Source organism: Salvia miltiorrhiza, chromosome 5 (assembly GCF_028751815.1).
Source record: "Salvia miltiorrhiza cultivar Shanhuang (shh) chromosome 5, IMPLAD_Smil_shh, whole genome shotgun sequence".
Taxonomy (NCBI): domain Eukaryota; kingdom Viridiplantae; phylum Streptophyta; class Magnoliopsida; order Lamiales; family Lamiaceae; genus Salvia; species Salvia miltiorrhiza.
Genome location: NC_080391.1, coordinates 38,445,446 through 38,461,398, shown reverse-complemented (window position 1 = coordinate 38,461,398; position 15,953 = coordinate 38,445,446). Strand labels below are relative to the sequence as shown.

The 15,953-nt window shown below is 38.6% G+C and overlaps 1 protein-coding gene and 1 pseudogene across 3 annotated transcripts; one reads left to right on the top strand and one right to left on the bottom strand.

The window, feature by feature from the left end:
- The first annotated feature begins 164 nt into the window (after positions 1 to 164).
- Positions 165 to 6,326, top strand: LOC131024343 (dynamin-related protein 5A-like; annotated as a pseudogene).
- Positions 6,327 to 6,430: 104 nt separating this feature from the next.
- On the bottom strand, positions 6,431 to 9,199 carry LOC131024342 (probable bifunctional methylthioribulose-1-phosphate dehydratase/enolase-phosphatase E1). Of its 3 annotated transcripts, none has more exons than XM_057953852.1 (8): positions 8,922 to 9,199; positions 8,771 to 8,829; positions 8,007 to 8,105; positions 7,776 to 7,931; positions 7,242 to 7,388; positions 7,040 to 7,141; positions 6,825 to 6,934; positions 6,431 to 6,758 (listed from the first exon to the last, which is right to left on the bottom strand). In XM_057953852.1, exons 1-8 carry the CDS (start codon positions 9,013 to 9,015, stop codon positions 6,548 to 6,550), a joined length of 978 nt encoding a protein of 325 aa, XP_057809835.1. In that variant the 5' UTR covers positions 9,016 to 9,199; the 3' UTR covers positions 6,431 to 6,547. The 3 variants fall into 3 exon arrangements, with proteins under 3 accessions (XP_057809835.1, XP_057809837.1, XP_057809836.1); XM_057953854.1 differs by having other exon boundaries at positions 7,320 to 7,388; positions 8,922 to 9,113; XM_057953853.1 differs by lacking the exon at positions 8,771 to 8,829 and having other exon boundaries at positions 8,007 to 8,131; positions 8,922 to 9,111.
- Between the last annotated feature and the right edge of the window lie 6,754 nt (positions 9,200 to 15,953).

Genomic DNA, 15,953 nt, shown 5'->3' with positions numbered 1-15,953 from the left:
CGCACTCCCGATCCCCGAAATCGTAGCGCCGGGCAGCCAGTCCGACGGCAAGAGCTCGCTGCTATGAAGAGGTTTATTTTGTTTCTCTTTCCAACTTATTTCATGATTTCTCCTTGACAGGCAAAGAAGGGTGAACCAAAGATTACACCAGATGAATTTTGTCCATGGTCAAGTCCTTGGCTAGTCCACCTCATCGCATTCTTCTATTTTCTTCAACAAAGTAGTGTTGAATGGTGTTCATCTTTGTGGTTGGATGCTATACGTGAACTAGATCCAACCTTCAAACGCACAATCGTTGTTGTTTCCAAATTTGATAACCGACTCAATGTATGATAATTATTTTTTAGGATCAGTTTTAGAGAAGAAGAAAAAGGAATAAATAGTTTCCAAATGGGATTGGGGTATTGGAGTGCGTTTCTACGTGTTGAATTAGTCAAATTTTGTTCTGATTTTACTTCTTAGTTAGCAACTTCTATGGAAAACTTTAAATTTTCAGGGCATTGTTGCAATGAGTTAAAATTTTAAATTTTCAGGAGTCCAGTGACCATTGGGAAGTGGATCGCTATTTGAGTGCGAGCGGATACCTTGGGGAGAACACTCGGCCCTTTTTTGTTGCTCTTCCAAAGGATACAAGTACACTTTCGAATGATGAGTTTCGTAGGAAAATATCTCAGGTAGATACGGAAGTGATACACCATTTACACGATGCAGTCAAAGGTGGATTTGATGAAGACATGTATAGATCCTATATAGGTTTCAGTTGTCTCAGAGATTATTTAGAATCTGAACTACAGAAGAGGTATAAAGAGGCTGCCCCTACTAGAACAACTTTGTGGTGAGGGTAACCGCTGCTGAATTGACCAGAATGGAGGTCAAAATACAGGCAACTTCTGATGTTGCCACCTTCGCAGATCTGCTATGTTGCATGCTGCATCTCTTAGCAATCATTTGGTGTATATTTTAACTTGATATAAGAATATTTCAATTTTGTAATTTGAGCCTCATTGCTCTGATGTTGGTTTGTTTGTAAAGTTTGTGATTGTGTTTACTGTAATTGTTGAAGGAATCACTTCTTGATGGAGCTGCTGATCCAGCACCAGAGTAATGGGGGAAAACAACAGAAGAAGAAAAACTGGAGAGTGGTATAGGTGGTTGGACGCACAGATACAAAGCCTCCCAAATTCAACTCTTCATCTATATGGTGGTGCTGCATTTGAAAGAGTAGTTCATGAGTTTCGCATGACCACGTATTCTATGGAATGCCCAGTAGTGTCAAGAGAGAAGGTGCATATCACCAAGGTGAAATAGTTTTCAAGTAAAATATTTATTTTAAGAATTCCTTGCCTGGTTTTTTGACAGGTGGCAAATGTCTTACTTGCACATGCTGGCTGGAGTGGGAGTTGAGGAGTTTCAGAGGCTGCTGAAGAGATTGCTCGTACTGCAGCTAAGTCGTGGCTTGCTCCTCTTCTGGACACAGCATGTGACCGCCTTGCTTTTGTCTTATGCAGTCTTTTTGATATTGCCATTGAGAGAGATCACCATCATCACAAAGAATGTAAGTTTAGACCATAAAATTTTATCAGTTCATAGCTTCTTATAGACAAGTCTATCTATGGTCGCTGTTTGTAGTTCAATAGGTACATGTTATTCACCTTGCAATACGCAATTGTTGATTGCTACTATAATATAGTATGATCAAGGATATGGTGGTCCCCGACATAATAGTTATGCTCAGTTAAAATACTGGCATCTTCCAGCTCTCCATCCTTGTTTGTACATATGTACCTGCAGTCAAGCTAGTGGAATTCCCTAGGCCTTTGTTCCATAGTTTGGACTACTAAAATTGCTTTACTTTTTCAAAAGAGTTGCATGTTTTTTATTGATCTTTTTCCCTCAAAGATCTTAAGTTTTAGCTGATTACATGACTTATTCTTTTCATTTGCCTTAATTCTGTTAAGATGGTCAGCAAGCTGGAGACATGGAAGGGTTTGTTGGTTTCCTTGCTGCTTTGAGACACTCTTACTACAGCTTTATAAAGGATCTTGCCAAGCAATGCGAACAAGTAGTTCGACACCATCTCGATTCAGTCACAAGTCCATACTCTCTGGTTTGCTATGAGAGTGACATCCCTGGGAGTTTCAGTTCCGGTATAAACGCATTTACCGTGTAAATAAAATCTGAACTGGCTCATTTGCTCTTGATCTGTCAGATGGAGGGCATATAGCTCGTCGGGAAATCCCTGTGGAGCAAGAAAACATCCCCCCAGGAAAAGATGAGACAACTCCAGGAAAAGTGATTGAATCTGGAGAAGTTCTAAGAGAATGTCACATGACCCGAGACTCCATCACCTGATCAACCATGTGATGTAAACTATGTGGTAAAGAAAGAACTTGGTCATTGTGTTGAAGTTTGACAAGGAAACGACATGCTAGAATTGCAGGTAATAACGGGAATTTCGATAACTTCAGACCCAAAATGGCGGTGGTCTTATGTTTTCTAGTGGGGTGAGTTCACGATCAGCTTACACAGAGATATATTCATGTGCTGCTCAACATTTTGCTGGAATTCGTGAAGTTCTGGTCGAGAGGGGTGTTGCATCTGATAGACCGTGGCATCTGTTTTCTTTTCTTTTTCTTTTTAATTAAGTCAGTTATTTATTCTTAGTTTTTCCTGTCAAGTATTTTGGGCTAAAGGCCTGTAACATGAGCATGGGAGGGTTAGGGTTTCCTTTTTACCTATTTAATAGGCTGATAATAGTGAGAGTCGTTTATGTGGAATTATAGTATTGTTTAGGACAGCTATTGTTGTAGGCCTCGGTGAGGAGTTTTCTTTTAATTTCTATCATTTATAATATTATCGTTCAATTCTCGTTCTCCACCTTTACTCTATCAATTGGTCCGACCTGCCATGGTTGCTATGACGCGCAGCACCGAGTCTCGATTGGATTATTTAGAGAAGGTGGTGTTAGAGTTGCAGACATCGTTGACCTCCCTCACCAAAGCAGTCGATGCTAACCGTTCTGCCGTGGAAACTCAACTTGCAGCCATCTTGGCCGTTGTCTCTTCCACTGGGAAACTACCGTTCGTTCCCGACAACACCAACCCCACCACTATTCCGATTCAAAATTCTGACTTACCCGAGTTCAATGGATCTGATCCCGTGGGTTGGATTACTCGAGCCAACCAATATTTTCTCGTCCATCGCATTCCCCGAAGCTGCAGCTCGCTATTATCAGCATGTCTGGCGATGTTATTTCTTGGTTACAACTACTCCTGCGTCGTAACCCCAACCCGGCATAACCACAATTCACCCAAGCCTTATTGGCGCATTTCGGTGATGCCTCCACGCTCAACACCTACGAGGCCTTGTTTCTATTACATCAAACAGGATCTTTGGAGGATTACATCGCTGCTTTCGAAAGCCGCGTGGCCCAGCTGCCTCCCCTTTCGGATGACCAGTGCTTAGGATATTTCCTCCGTGATCTCAAGCGTTCGGTGCGAGAGCAGATACAGGACAACGCTCTAGCTAACTACACCTCTACGGTCAGCGCGTCGTGTTGATCGTCTTAGTACCCCTATCGTGTTTTCCCACCGTGTTACCCCTCTCACAGCGGCCAACCAACAGCCACAGCTACCTACTCTTCCGACTCCATGGTTTCTGCCGCCTCACTACCTTTAAGCAAGGCCAAAAACTTTCGCCAACTGCCGCAATCAGAGATTAAAACATCTTGCCGCCGGTACCTGCTTCCGTTGCGGTCTGACTTTCGGACCCCTTTGAAGTGTTATATACTGAAAGCAAGATTTTATGCTTGTATACATTGATTCCTTGGTTCACTCTGATTCTTCAATCTGAAATATTGTTATTGCATAATCTTATTATAGTCCAATTTATCTCATACTATAGATTATATGTGGTGTTGTAGATCATAGAAGATCATATAATTAGAAAAAGTTGAAATATAAATTGAGTTCACAATCGAGACAACTATGGACGAGTTACTGGTTTAGATTGTAGCATAAATGGATAAATAGTTTGTCTTGGCTATTTATTTATGCTAGTACCTTCGTGTATTGAACAGGATCACAGTGAGATGAATTCTTATATTCTGACTTATTAAGAATCAAGATCTCGGTGACTTAAATAGTCTTAACCTTAATTGAATTAATGGGTGTGAATAATTAATTGACTATTGCTTTGATTTATCATGGGTGAGAGTTCTCTTAAAGCTCAATATACTCGATACTTTGGGTGATAGCAATTATTATTTGACATGCGATTATATTGCAATAAGGATCCGCTAATAACAGGATGATAATATCCTCTCGATTAATTAATTGATCGTAAGAGGAATTAATTAATTAATGGTTATTGGATATCTTAAACACGAGGATTAATTAAGTCTAATACTAGCCCCGACTCACCTAAAGAATGAAGGTAATTCAGTATTAATTTATTCTAGTATTAATTTTTTAGTGGAATAAATTAATACTTGTGTCTCGATTTTATTCTGGGCTGAATAAGAAAATCGAGCACTGGGAGGCCAAACTTTATTCAAGCTAGTAGATCCCCGCTTGGCCCAATAAAGGCTGCACTCTTTATGGGGCGTCCGTCCATCTCTTTCTCATTTAAGCCTTTGGGCTTTGTCTTAGTTTAATTAGATGATGGGCTTATTATTTAGGGTTTTAATACCCAGTAGTACAACCCTAATTCTAATTACTTGTGACATTACGTGAGACAAAAAAGAGAGAAATCTGTGAGAGTACAGAAAGTGAGGAGCGGCGCAAATCACTAGGAAGAGGAGAGGACTTGAAGATCGTTGCCATCCAATGTTAAGTCTTGCCGTGGGAACAAGTTGAAAGATCAACACTGGAGTCTCTCATCGCCGAATTTACAAGTTGGAAGATCAACACTGGAGTCTCTCTTGTAATAGGCACGAATGATTTTTGTATGTATTCGTTTGGCATACAGAATTGGTCACGGGCACGTGAATCATATGTCATAATATGGTTCTTTCACCCTTCACCGCTGCCCGCCTAAGACGTTGAACGTCCTTATGTGTGATGAATTGGGGTAGCCCGAGTTTGATGCACTCACCTACATGCGCCCGTTGAGGCATCCAATTACCGGTCCATACTTCAGTCTTGAGGACAAGTTTGTTGTGCCGGGGGAGGCTATTGATAGACCGTGGCAGCTGTTTTCTTTTCTTTTTCTTTTTAATTGAGTCAATTGTTTATTCTTAGTTTTTCCTGTCAAGTATTTTGGGCTAAAGGCCTGTAACATGAGCATGGGCTTTTAGGGTTAGGGTTTCCTTCTTACCTATTTGATAGGCTGATAATAGTGAGAGTCGTTTATGTGGAATTATAGTATTGTTTAAGACAACTATTGTTGTAGGCCTCGGTGAGGAGTTTTCTTTTAATTTCTATCATTTATAATATTACTGTTCAGTTCTCGTTCTCCACCTTTATCAGCATCAAGTTTAAACTCATGATTCCTCACACCTTGGTACGATGCATACTAAACCCATCTTATTCGGCACGGGAATTAAGAAAATAGTATTTAGTGTATTAAGTGTGGTAGGTGAAAAAGTGAAATGTTGAATAAAAGGAAATTTTTTTTGCCATATAAGGAAATGACTCAAGATTCATGGGACGGCCGAAAAGGAAAAGTGACTCAAGATTCGTGGGACGGAAGGAGTATATTTATTCATTTTATTGGCTAGTTTTATGCTTTGTTTTGTCTTGAATCTGTAAATAGTTCCATTTTCTTGTTTGGGTTCCATGAAACAGAATGCATGAATAGTTCCGGAAGGACCATGTTTTTCACTCTTTAGATTCAAAATGCTAGATTTTGTTCATATTTTTGCTGATTTACGTACGTTGTTTGCTCTAATGCAGCTGCGAGAGGCTCGGATTGGATTTGTTTGCTGTTACTGATGCAAATTTCATGGACATTTTCATTGCACCTGAAGTAATTGATACGTTTGAGAATGAAAAGCACTCTCCAAAAGCGCCAGAAAATGCTACATTCATGCTTGAACGAGTTCAAGAACGTTGCCAGATCACTTTGATAGAGACATCTCTAAATTCTCTACGAACAAATCTCTGCTTGATGAAAAAAAAGAGAGTCCAAATTGATAGAATTCGCATGACGCATGTCCAAACTTTTGATTTCACAGCTGGTGAAATCACCAGATGCTCTAGGAGGTGTGGAACTCGAATTAGTTTTGTATCAACGCTTTTTATGAATAGATGGATGTCACTGTGATGCTACTACGTTACTGGATAATCCATTTTTCCAGTTTTCTTAGTTGAATGTCATTCAAAGTTAGAGACATGTAGGGATGAGAATAAATTTCCTTACAGGTACATTGATGTTTTTTTGGTCATTGATTTTCACATTAACGAACTAAGCCATTGATGAGAGCACATCCTAAACAAAAACTGATTTCGAAATTATTCGCCAAAAAATTCCATACGAAACACATTGAAAACCTTATAAGAAATGTATGAAGAATTTTGTTCGGGCTTACAACATATTAAGAGTTGAGTTAAATTTGAGAGAAGGAATTAATGGTCTGAAAACCATGATTGTGTGGTAGCGGTCCGTTTCCTGGTCGGATAGATATCATCACATCCAAACCTGCTGCTTTTGCAGCTGCAGCTTCTTGATATACATCAGTGATAAATAAAATTGCCGATGGATCATCTACTCCAAGATACTCCCTGATTTCTATGTAGCTTTTTGTTTCTTTTTTGTTCCTGCAACAATTCATAGGCTTAGAAGCAATACTCACAACAACGCTCCATAACATAAAAACAGCTTACCCAATACTAGTATCAAAAAATCCACACAAGTAATTTCTTAGGTCACCAAAGTTTGTATTGCCAAAAATGAGCCTTTGTGCCAATCTGCTACCACTCGAATATATGTATACCTAATGGATAAGAGAATGGAAAAATCACACAAGGGAGCATGCCTTCTGTATCCCAGTTTCAAACGTACTAATGCTATTGAGGGAGCTAGAAACTGCAAAACATACCTTAAGTCCCATAGCTTGCCACTTTTCCAGAGCTTCAGGTACGTCATCATATACGACTGCCTCTATCTCATTACTGTCAAACCCTCCTCGCCATATATGGCCCTGATAGACGTACTTAAATTTTACAACTTCCAGTCTTAAACATCACATCACTCATTATGTTTCTGAATATTGCAAAAAAAAAGGCATTTAGTAGCCTTGCCTGCAATTGCTTCAATGAAGTAATTTTCCTATCAGCTTTTATCATAGCCTCCACGTTAGCAACTAAACTTGTAATTACCTCCTCTCTGTCTCCATCCGTGGGGATAGGAACAGCCCCAACAACATCCTTTTCAAGATCTTCTTTCACCTGCATGAACAAAACACCAGGAAACCAAAAGAAAAAGTTTTGAACTCATTAAGTTGATTGGAAATCATCTCATGTATCTTTAGAAATAGTAATGGAAGCAGCTGTGAATAATTATGTTTATAGTATACCAATATCTGGAATCGACTTCAGACATCATATCCTTATAATTAGCATTAGAATCCATTGCAACAAAATGGCAAAGAGAGAGACAAGGTCGTTCCATTATGTTAGCTGATCTATCTTCCCTCATGGTAATAATAGAAGCACTTCCAGACATTGTTAAAGGACCAATCAAGCATTTGCAAAAGCTACCTTTCCAAAGAAAAATACAAACTTGAGCATTAACTTCAAAACTTTCATGCAAAGTGGTTTTAACTGTTTACTTACTTGAGCTCGTAGTGACTCAATGTCGTCTTGAGTTTCTGCAGTATCATATGTCAGCTCTAGATGCTTCCGCACATTGTCACGTGCATATGGAAACAGAACATCCGTAACAAATGATATAGGGGTAGTCGTTCCTTCAATGTCCAGAACAATACATCGCTGCAATTCATTGTTTGATTGACTTAGAACACACACAGTGTAGCTATAAAGTTGTACCACATGCTAGAAAATTACTCTTGCTGGTTTGATGCCATTACTTGAACTCCCGGCCTTAGCACTCACTTGAGTATTTCGATGTCCACTTACAACTCTCTGTGAAATTCGAATTGGACCCTGAGATGACGTTGCACAATCCAATCCTAATTGAGTTAAAAGAAATAGTGGTAACATTCAGCCTGAAAGATCAATCCAAAGGTAACATGCAAATGATGATGATCTATCTCCAGTTATATATTAATCATATAAACTGCATGCATCATATATCATTGTCTGCGTGGTAAATGAAGCAAACATTGCATAAAGATCTCTACTAATTTGAAATGGACAAAGAAGTATATATAGTGATGTAGATCAACAATATGCAGCATTGATTAATTATCTCACTCAAGTTATTCCGTTGACTGTTGTATTCATCAATTAACTCAAAGTCTTTTTTTTTTGGTGGCCAATTAGTTACTTCCAATGACATCATAGAATATCATTTCGACAAGTAAAACTAAATGCATGATATTTACTTTTATCATGTCCAATGATTCAAGTAGTGTTAAAAAATCAGCAAAGTAATAATGTCACTTCCTGTTTCTAAGTCTACAATGCCGAAAACTAACTTATATTAAAAATATATAGAAGCCAAATAACGAGAGAGAAAAAAAATACAAGAAATCAGCATCAATATGTTGAAATGACATCCTTTGGTGCTGCTAATGTAAACGTAAACAATGAAGGATTTGTATAAATGTAATTCCTCTCAGCTTGAAAGAAGAAAATAATACAGAGACCTTAAGGCTGAGGAAGTAGGGAGACTTATGCGGCCACGGCAACACAGACCCACACACACCTACAAGACCAAAACTGTTGAGTAGAAAACAGAGGGTATTGGAATGGAATCCAACAATAGAAAACGAACACAAAATCAAAATCAAGATGTACCTGAAACCCAGCCCAGATGGTAGAATTGGCGGCCCTTAGTTTCCTTCACTCTGCTGACGAAAATAGGGGCTGCTGAAACTGCAGTTGCAGCCATTCTTGTTTCTGTGAAATGCTGCTTTCTTCTGATTTTGAGTGAACCTCTTGGCTTCTTGTTTGGATCATAATAAAAGCTTATTCCAATCTTCTATTCTGCACCTATATTTTATCTTTTAGACTCATTTTTTTAAAATGCCCAAAAATCATAAATATGTCCCAACATTTTTGTGATTTTTTATAATGTGTTTTCATCTAGGAAGCACTAGTACGTTTTTATGGGCAGCGTACGAGTATTATTTCCAAAAATAAATATCAATACGTAAAAATACGTATTAAATATTTTTTTTCCCTTTCTTTTCTTAGGGTTTTGGAAATGCGTATTTAATACGTATCCAATACATATTTTGACTCCCTAAAAAAATATGTATTTTGACTACAAAATACGTTTGACTGAAAAAAAAAAAAAAAAAACCAGAAATCGCTACTTACGAGTATAGGCTTTATAGCGGAAACCAATAATTCATCGAGATATCTTACATCACCACCACCTTCATCTTCAAATTCCAATAATGGACGTAGACCTAACATTCCGGGGGCCCTAGGCGAAGAGGAAAAAAAGAGGTCCCCTAATAAATGAAGCTTCAGGAAGTTCTGCTGCAGAACCGCAAAGTTGGCGACCGCCGCCGCCCGCAGGAGCACCGGCGAGCACTCCGGAGACTGGAGCAGAACTCCTCCAGCGCCGGCAGCAGCCACGCAGGAATAGTCGAGAGTGCGAGTCCGTGGCTGTGCGAGCGAGAGCCGAGAGTGCAGTCGCCAGAGAGAAATAAAATCGAGAGAATTGAGAGACCGTTGAGAGAGAGAGAGAAGCGAGAGAGAGAGAGAGATGAGACTTGAGAGCCGTGACTGTTAATGAGAGATATTTTTTTTAATTACTGTCTGACTCGTTAGAAACAAATAGGTATAGTAATTTTTTTTATTAGGGTATAATACTATTGGGCAATATTATGGGGCCCCCAAAAATTAGGGGCCCTGGGCCATTGCCCCACCAAATACACTAAGGAGGTGATTGGTATGGTGGAATGGAGGTGAGAATGAAATGTTGATTTGGTGCGTCGTTTTATATCAAAAATATCCGGCAGTCAGCCGGTATGCCCACACTGCGCAGACAGCAGTAAGCAAGATCGTCTCCCAAGGGATCGGTGAGAATTCTCCTAAAATTCAACCTGCAAAGTAACTCAACAAACGAAATTTATGGGAAAATATTGATAAAATACTAAATTTAAAAATAAATAAATAAAATCTAAAAGAATTGTAATGGTTCTAATTCTAAATAAATAAATAGAAAATTCCAACAACTAATAAAGAATTTCAGCAATCAATTAAGTCCACCCTAACTTAATTATTACGATCATTGATGCAAATATAACTTTAATTCATGCAAGCAAACCAGTTATAACCACCGAAGACGCTTCTGACATGATCTTATTTCTCCTTAATTATTCGGTAATCAGGAAGACGCTTCACTAATTACTACCCTAATCGACTGACAACCGTAAGAGACGCTCTATAGGTTTAATGAGCCGATAGCATTAATATCTAGAGAAACCCGATTCAAAACTAACAAACTCTGACGCAGAATTATTGAATTAAGACTGCTTTTCCCTTGACCCTGATGTGTCAATTTACCACTAATCAAACCTAAACCACGATTACGTATGGTCGATTCAATTGGCTATATAATTAATTCTAATCCACTAAATATTGCGCACTACCTAATGGATTAAAACAATTAAAATAAAGTATAAGAACAAATTAGATCTCACGGAATAATATTGCTAGTGCTTCCCTAATCGTTGCTAGAATAAAAGAAATTAGCTAGAACATATAAATAAAATAAATCAAGAAAAACAAATAAGAAATTGCGAGAAAGAATAAAAGAAAGATAAAACTTGAATAATTGCTGAAGAATGTGTCTCCCTCGTGTTCCAAAAGTTGTGTGCGTGAATGTTGTATAAGTTTTCTAACTTATATAATAAGTTAAACCTAAATCTAAAGCAAAAGGAAATAGGCACACAGGCCCTAGCAAATTAAAGCCCAATACAAAAAGGAATAAAGTCACCCTGAAACACAAAGTCAAAGGCTCGCCAACTCAGCACAAAATAATTCGGATAGTCAGGCAATATGGGCACACCGCTTAGCATACGCGCACATCTTTCTCTTTACAGCTTCACGACTTAATAAACTCCTCCCAAAATTGAGTTTTTTCTCCAAAAGCTATCAAAAACCATCAAAAAGATTTATTAGTTCCACAATTAACTCCAAAAGATAATAATAAGCAGGAACTATGCATTAAAATCAACCAAAAACATTTAAAAAATGCGTATAAAATACGCCCAATCTAACTCACCCACACTTAGACAATGCTCGCCCTCGAGCATAAGAAGAACAAAACAAAGGGAAGAACACAACTAAAGACTCAAAACAAGACAAGACAAGACTCAACTAACAACGACTAGCCATGGCAACAATCACAACAAGCAAATCTTAAAGTTAGGACAAGATACAATCATCCTTTCCTCAAACCATTCTTGAAATCAACAATCATGTGCATTCACCCTTCATTTGAATCAAAAGTATGCAAATCAATTCAGCCTCACCAAGTTCGCTCAATTCTCTCAATTTCAAAAGGTAAGGTAAATTCACACACATGCAACTCGACTCTATCTATTATAAGTTTGCCACTATGTCAATATCTTCACTTCGAAAACTGAACTTATCCATGAATCAGTAGGTCTTTCCTATCATAAATGGTCATTGAAAGATAGGAATGCGATTGATGCCACCCACTTAGAAAACTTTAAGTATAAGTGGGAGAATTATTAGGTGATTGGTAAATAGACACATTGTATATAAAAGTTTGCTCTAGTATAAGTGGGAGATTGTTGGATTTGTATACTGAAAGCAAGAACTTTTATGCTTGTATACAATGCTTGTATCTGGAATTTTGGAATGGAGAGTTTTGTTTTTAAAACTAAATAAATAAACAACGGGAAACAAATAAGCTGAGCCCAGCAAAATAGAGAAACAGATATGAGAAGAATTTTCCCAAGGCAAAGGTTTCAACATATTCTTATAACTAACAGGTTCAATTCAATCATCAAGATAATTTCCTAAGGCAATCTCAAAGCTAGTCTATACTCACTCCCGTGGCATACAAACCGTTGATTACATGAAAGGCTACTGTCCCCGGATCACACTTCTAACATGCAACTCCTAAAAGCTCCTAGGATTAATGCCCTCACAAATATCAATTCCCTTTAGAATTAAACATATGTGTTCTCTGTTCTTAGTTCAGGTAATAATTATCATCTCCCGATATCAAATTATAAACTATGATTATGCTAAATTGGTGGCCAATAAATAAAGAAAACAATATAAACAAGAACATAAAAATGAATAATAACTTGATTAATTAAATCAAACACAGTCAGAAATTTAAATCAGGTTTACTCCCTAAACCCTGGGAAAAAGGATTCTAGCCACACATAGACATATGAACTAGAATCAAAGTCTCAATAAAACTGTAAAACATTCAACAATAAAATCGTAGTAAAATCGAGAATCTTCAGTTCTTGCTCTGGCTTCGCTCTCCATCTCTCACAGCTCTTAAAGATAGAAAATATGACAAAAGATCCAAAGAATAAGTTCTTGGGGAATATATATGCGCCCTAGGTCTTGTAAGGCTCAAAACACCCAAAAATCGCGAAAACAGATAAAAGTCCGAAAATTTGATGAAAATTCGGCGTCTTACGCGGCTGCATGCCCATACCGCACGGCCGTGCCTCCTGCCCGCGTGAGGTACCAGAAGCCGCTATCTCGTCGCGCGGCCGGGCTATGCGGCCGCATGCCTGAACCGCACGACGCCTGTCTCTCACGTTCTGCGTGCCGCCGCGTGTCTGCTTTGAGCTCTGTTTGTGCCTACGGACTCGTCTCTTCATGTACTTCTCTCCAATATCATCAAAATCAGCCCAATTCGAGTCCAAAACCTGTAAAAATAGCACGAACACGGACGAGTAGTATATTCCACAAAAATATGCAATTTAAACGCTAGACAACTCAACAACTCTATAAAAATCACCCAAAACACTAAATGATAATGCGACATAGGAGTGAAAAATACATGTAAATCAACCTCCCAAACTTAAACCATTGTCCGTCCTCGGGCAAAATAAAGATGAACCAAGAATGAGACACAATAGCGCAGGGAAAGGTGGACAACATTCCGGCTTCAGATTTGTCAACAAAAAAAAACTAACATGCATTTGTATCTCCTATCATCAAGATATCACACTCATGACAAACTTCAAATTATGGTCCTAATGACTATCAATCCTCACCAAAAAGATAAAGAAAATAAGAACTCTCAACTCTCAAGTGTATCAATCAAAATCATGGACGTGTATACGCTTAGTTCAAGCAAAACAAGTACTCAACCATAAGCTTGTCAATTGTCTCACCTCTCCACCACTAAATGTGTGATCCTATAACCAAGATCAAAAACATCTTTATTGAGGGTTGTAATGTAGGCTCTTTGGTAGGGTAGGATATATTTGGCTAAGTGACTAATAGATACGGCTTAATGTAGCACAATCACCAACCTTATAGCATTCTTACTCAATACCATCCCCCACCTCTCATAAAACCAGATTTTTCAATACAAAATCCATCACAACTCATCAATTATTTCTCATGACATTATGACTTTCTAAAGCATCCTTTGTACCCATTTATTTTCCAATTTTTTTTCTCTGTTTTTTTTTTCTTTATCTTTTTTTTTTTTTCAACAACTTGTAGGGTACTAGGATTTTTCAATCAAGATCAAAGTTCATAATCCATAATCACACATCTCCACAAACCAACTAGCTCCTATCAACAATCTCCAAGCTCCCACCCACGGCTAAATCAAATAAAATAGAAAATAAGGCTCAAAGAGGGCGAACTAGGATCATATATAGTAATATGAAAACTATGGGATATATAAGCTAGCAAAGATGGCCTTCTATCATCTCAAAGTTGTTAAGCACACTTATGTGACCTCGAGGGAGAAATCAAGACAAGTTCTAGTGAGACACATGCATGCTCGAACAATCACTCAAGAATAAGAAATAAGACTGTAAAAATTATGACGGTCAAGGCTCAAATCTCACAGCTTATTTCATTGATTGCAACATCAAAGAGACCATGTTTATCATTCATCAATCAGGCTCAATCACAACAATATCAACACAAACACATGCAATTTCACAAGTTTTAAATAGAAATCATCATGAGCCAGTTATCCAACCAATCTCTACACTACTCACATCTTCATCAAGGTAATATCACAGGAATACCACCAAAGCAAGATGAAAAAAAACTCAACGACAAAAAAAAAATAACCAAAAGAAACAGTGCACCCACAAAGACACATCCCCCCAAACTTATTCACCACCAAGGAGAATAAGTTTGAAAAGGAATTGTGGGGCACGAAAACAAACAAACAAACAAAAAAAAACGAACAAACCAAAATTGGGTTGCCTCCCAATAAGTGCTATTTTTAACGTTGTTAGCTCAACAAAACAACAGACTCTTCAAGGAGGCTGGTACAAGCCATGCTGCAACCAACTACATTCTACTCCACTCTTGCCAGCCATGCCTCCTCCCTTAGACTTCTGATCACCTAGGTCCTGCCAAAAAAAATAATCCTTATTAAATGTATTATGAACATCAACTCTTACATTTCCGGATCTTTAGCTTTCTTGGGCACTTCGTCCTTATAGATGCGGTATGATCTATAGACAAAGAACGATTGGCTTTCGTTATGAACTCACAGCGTGAGCTCTCCTTTCTCCACATCAGTCAAAGCTCTTCCCATTGCAAGGAACGGGCGCCCCAAAATAAGCGGAATTTTCTTGTCGTCCTCTATGTCCAACACCACAAAGTCGGCAGGAAAAATAAAATCCCCCACCTTCACGAGCATGTTCTCCACCACTCCGAGCGGGTGGGTGACTGATCCATCTGCCATCTGCAGCACCATGGACGTAGGCTTCATCTTCCCAATTGCCAACCTCTTAAAGATGGAAAGAGGCATGAGGTTGATACTCACCCCCAAATCGCACAGTGTCTTCTCGAAATGCTGGCCTCCAATAATGCAAGAAATATTGAAACTGCCCAGATCCTTAATCTTCGCAGGCAGCTTCCTCTACAAAATTGCGCTGCATTCTTCATTGAGGTTCACGGTCTCAAACTCCGGTCCCCAACTTCTTCTTGCGCGAGACTAGATCCTTGAGGAATTTGGCATACTGTGGCATCTCCTGTAGCATCTCCACCAATGAGATGTTGATGTGAACCTTTTTGAAGATCTCTAAGAACTTGGAGAATTGCTCCTTCACTCTCTCTTTCTGATGGTGCTGAGGGAATGGCATAGGTACATTTGCTGGCGATGTAGCTTTCTTTTTCTCATCCTTCTTTGTGCCAGAAACCTCAATAGTGACCTCCTCAGCTTCTTTCTCCATGACCGGCGGTGTACTCTCATCCTTGACCATCTTAGGCCCTTCTTGTGTAGTCCCACTCAACGAGTTGATTATCTTGTAATGACGTTGGGAAAACGGCATCCAACCGGGAGGACGATATAGGGGTGGAACTCGTCGACTTTCCTCATGGTGTTGTTTTGACTCATCTTCCATCTCACAAGATCCATGGCTGCCTTCAGATGTGGCTGCACTTCTCACCCCAATTACCATGCACTGCTCATCAAAATTTGACTCAACCTAGAACACCTCTAAGTTGACTTGCAATAGAACAAGGACATTCTAGTGATGGTAAGTTGACCCAGTGTCATCTCTCAAGGAAAGTCTTTAAGGGCTTTTAGTAGTATCGCAGGAAAAACAATAAAGAAAGCAGTAAAGAGATTGATTATTAAACTAAAACTTAGAATTAAAAACTTAAGTAAAAACC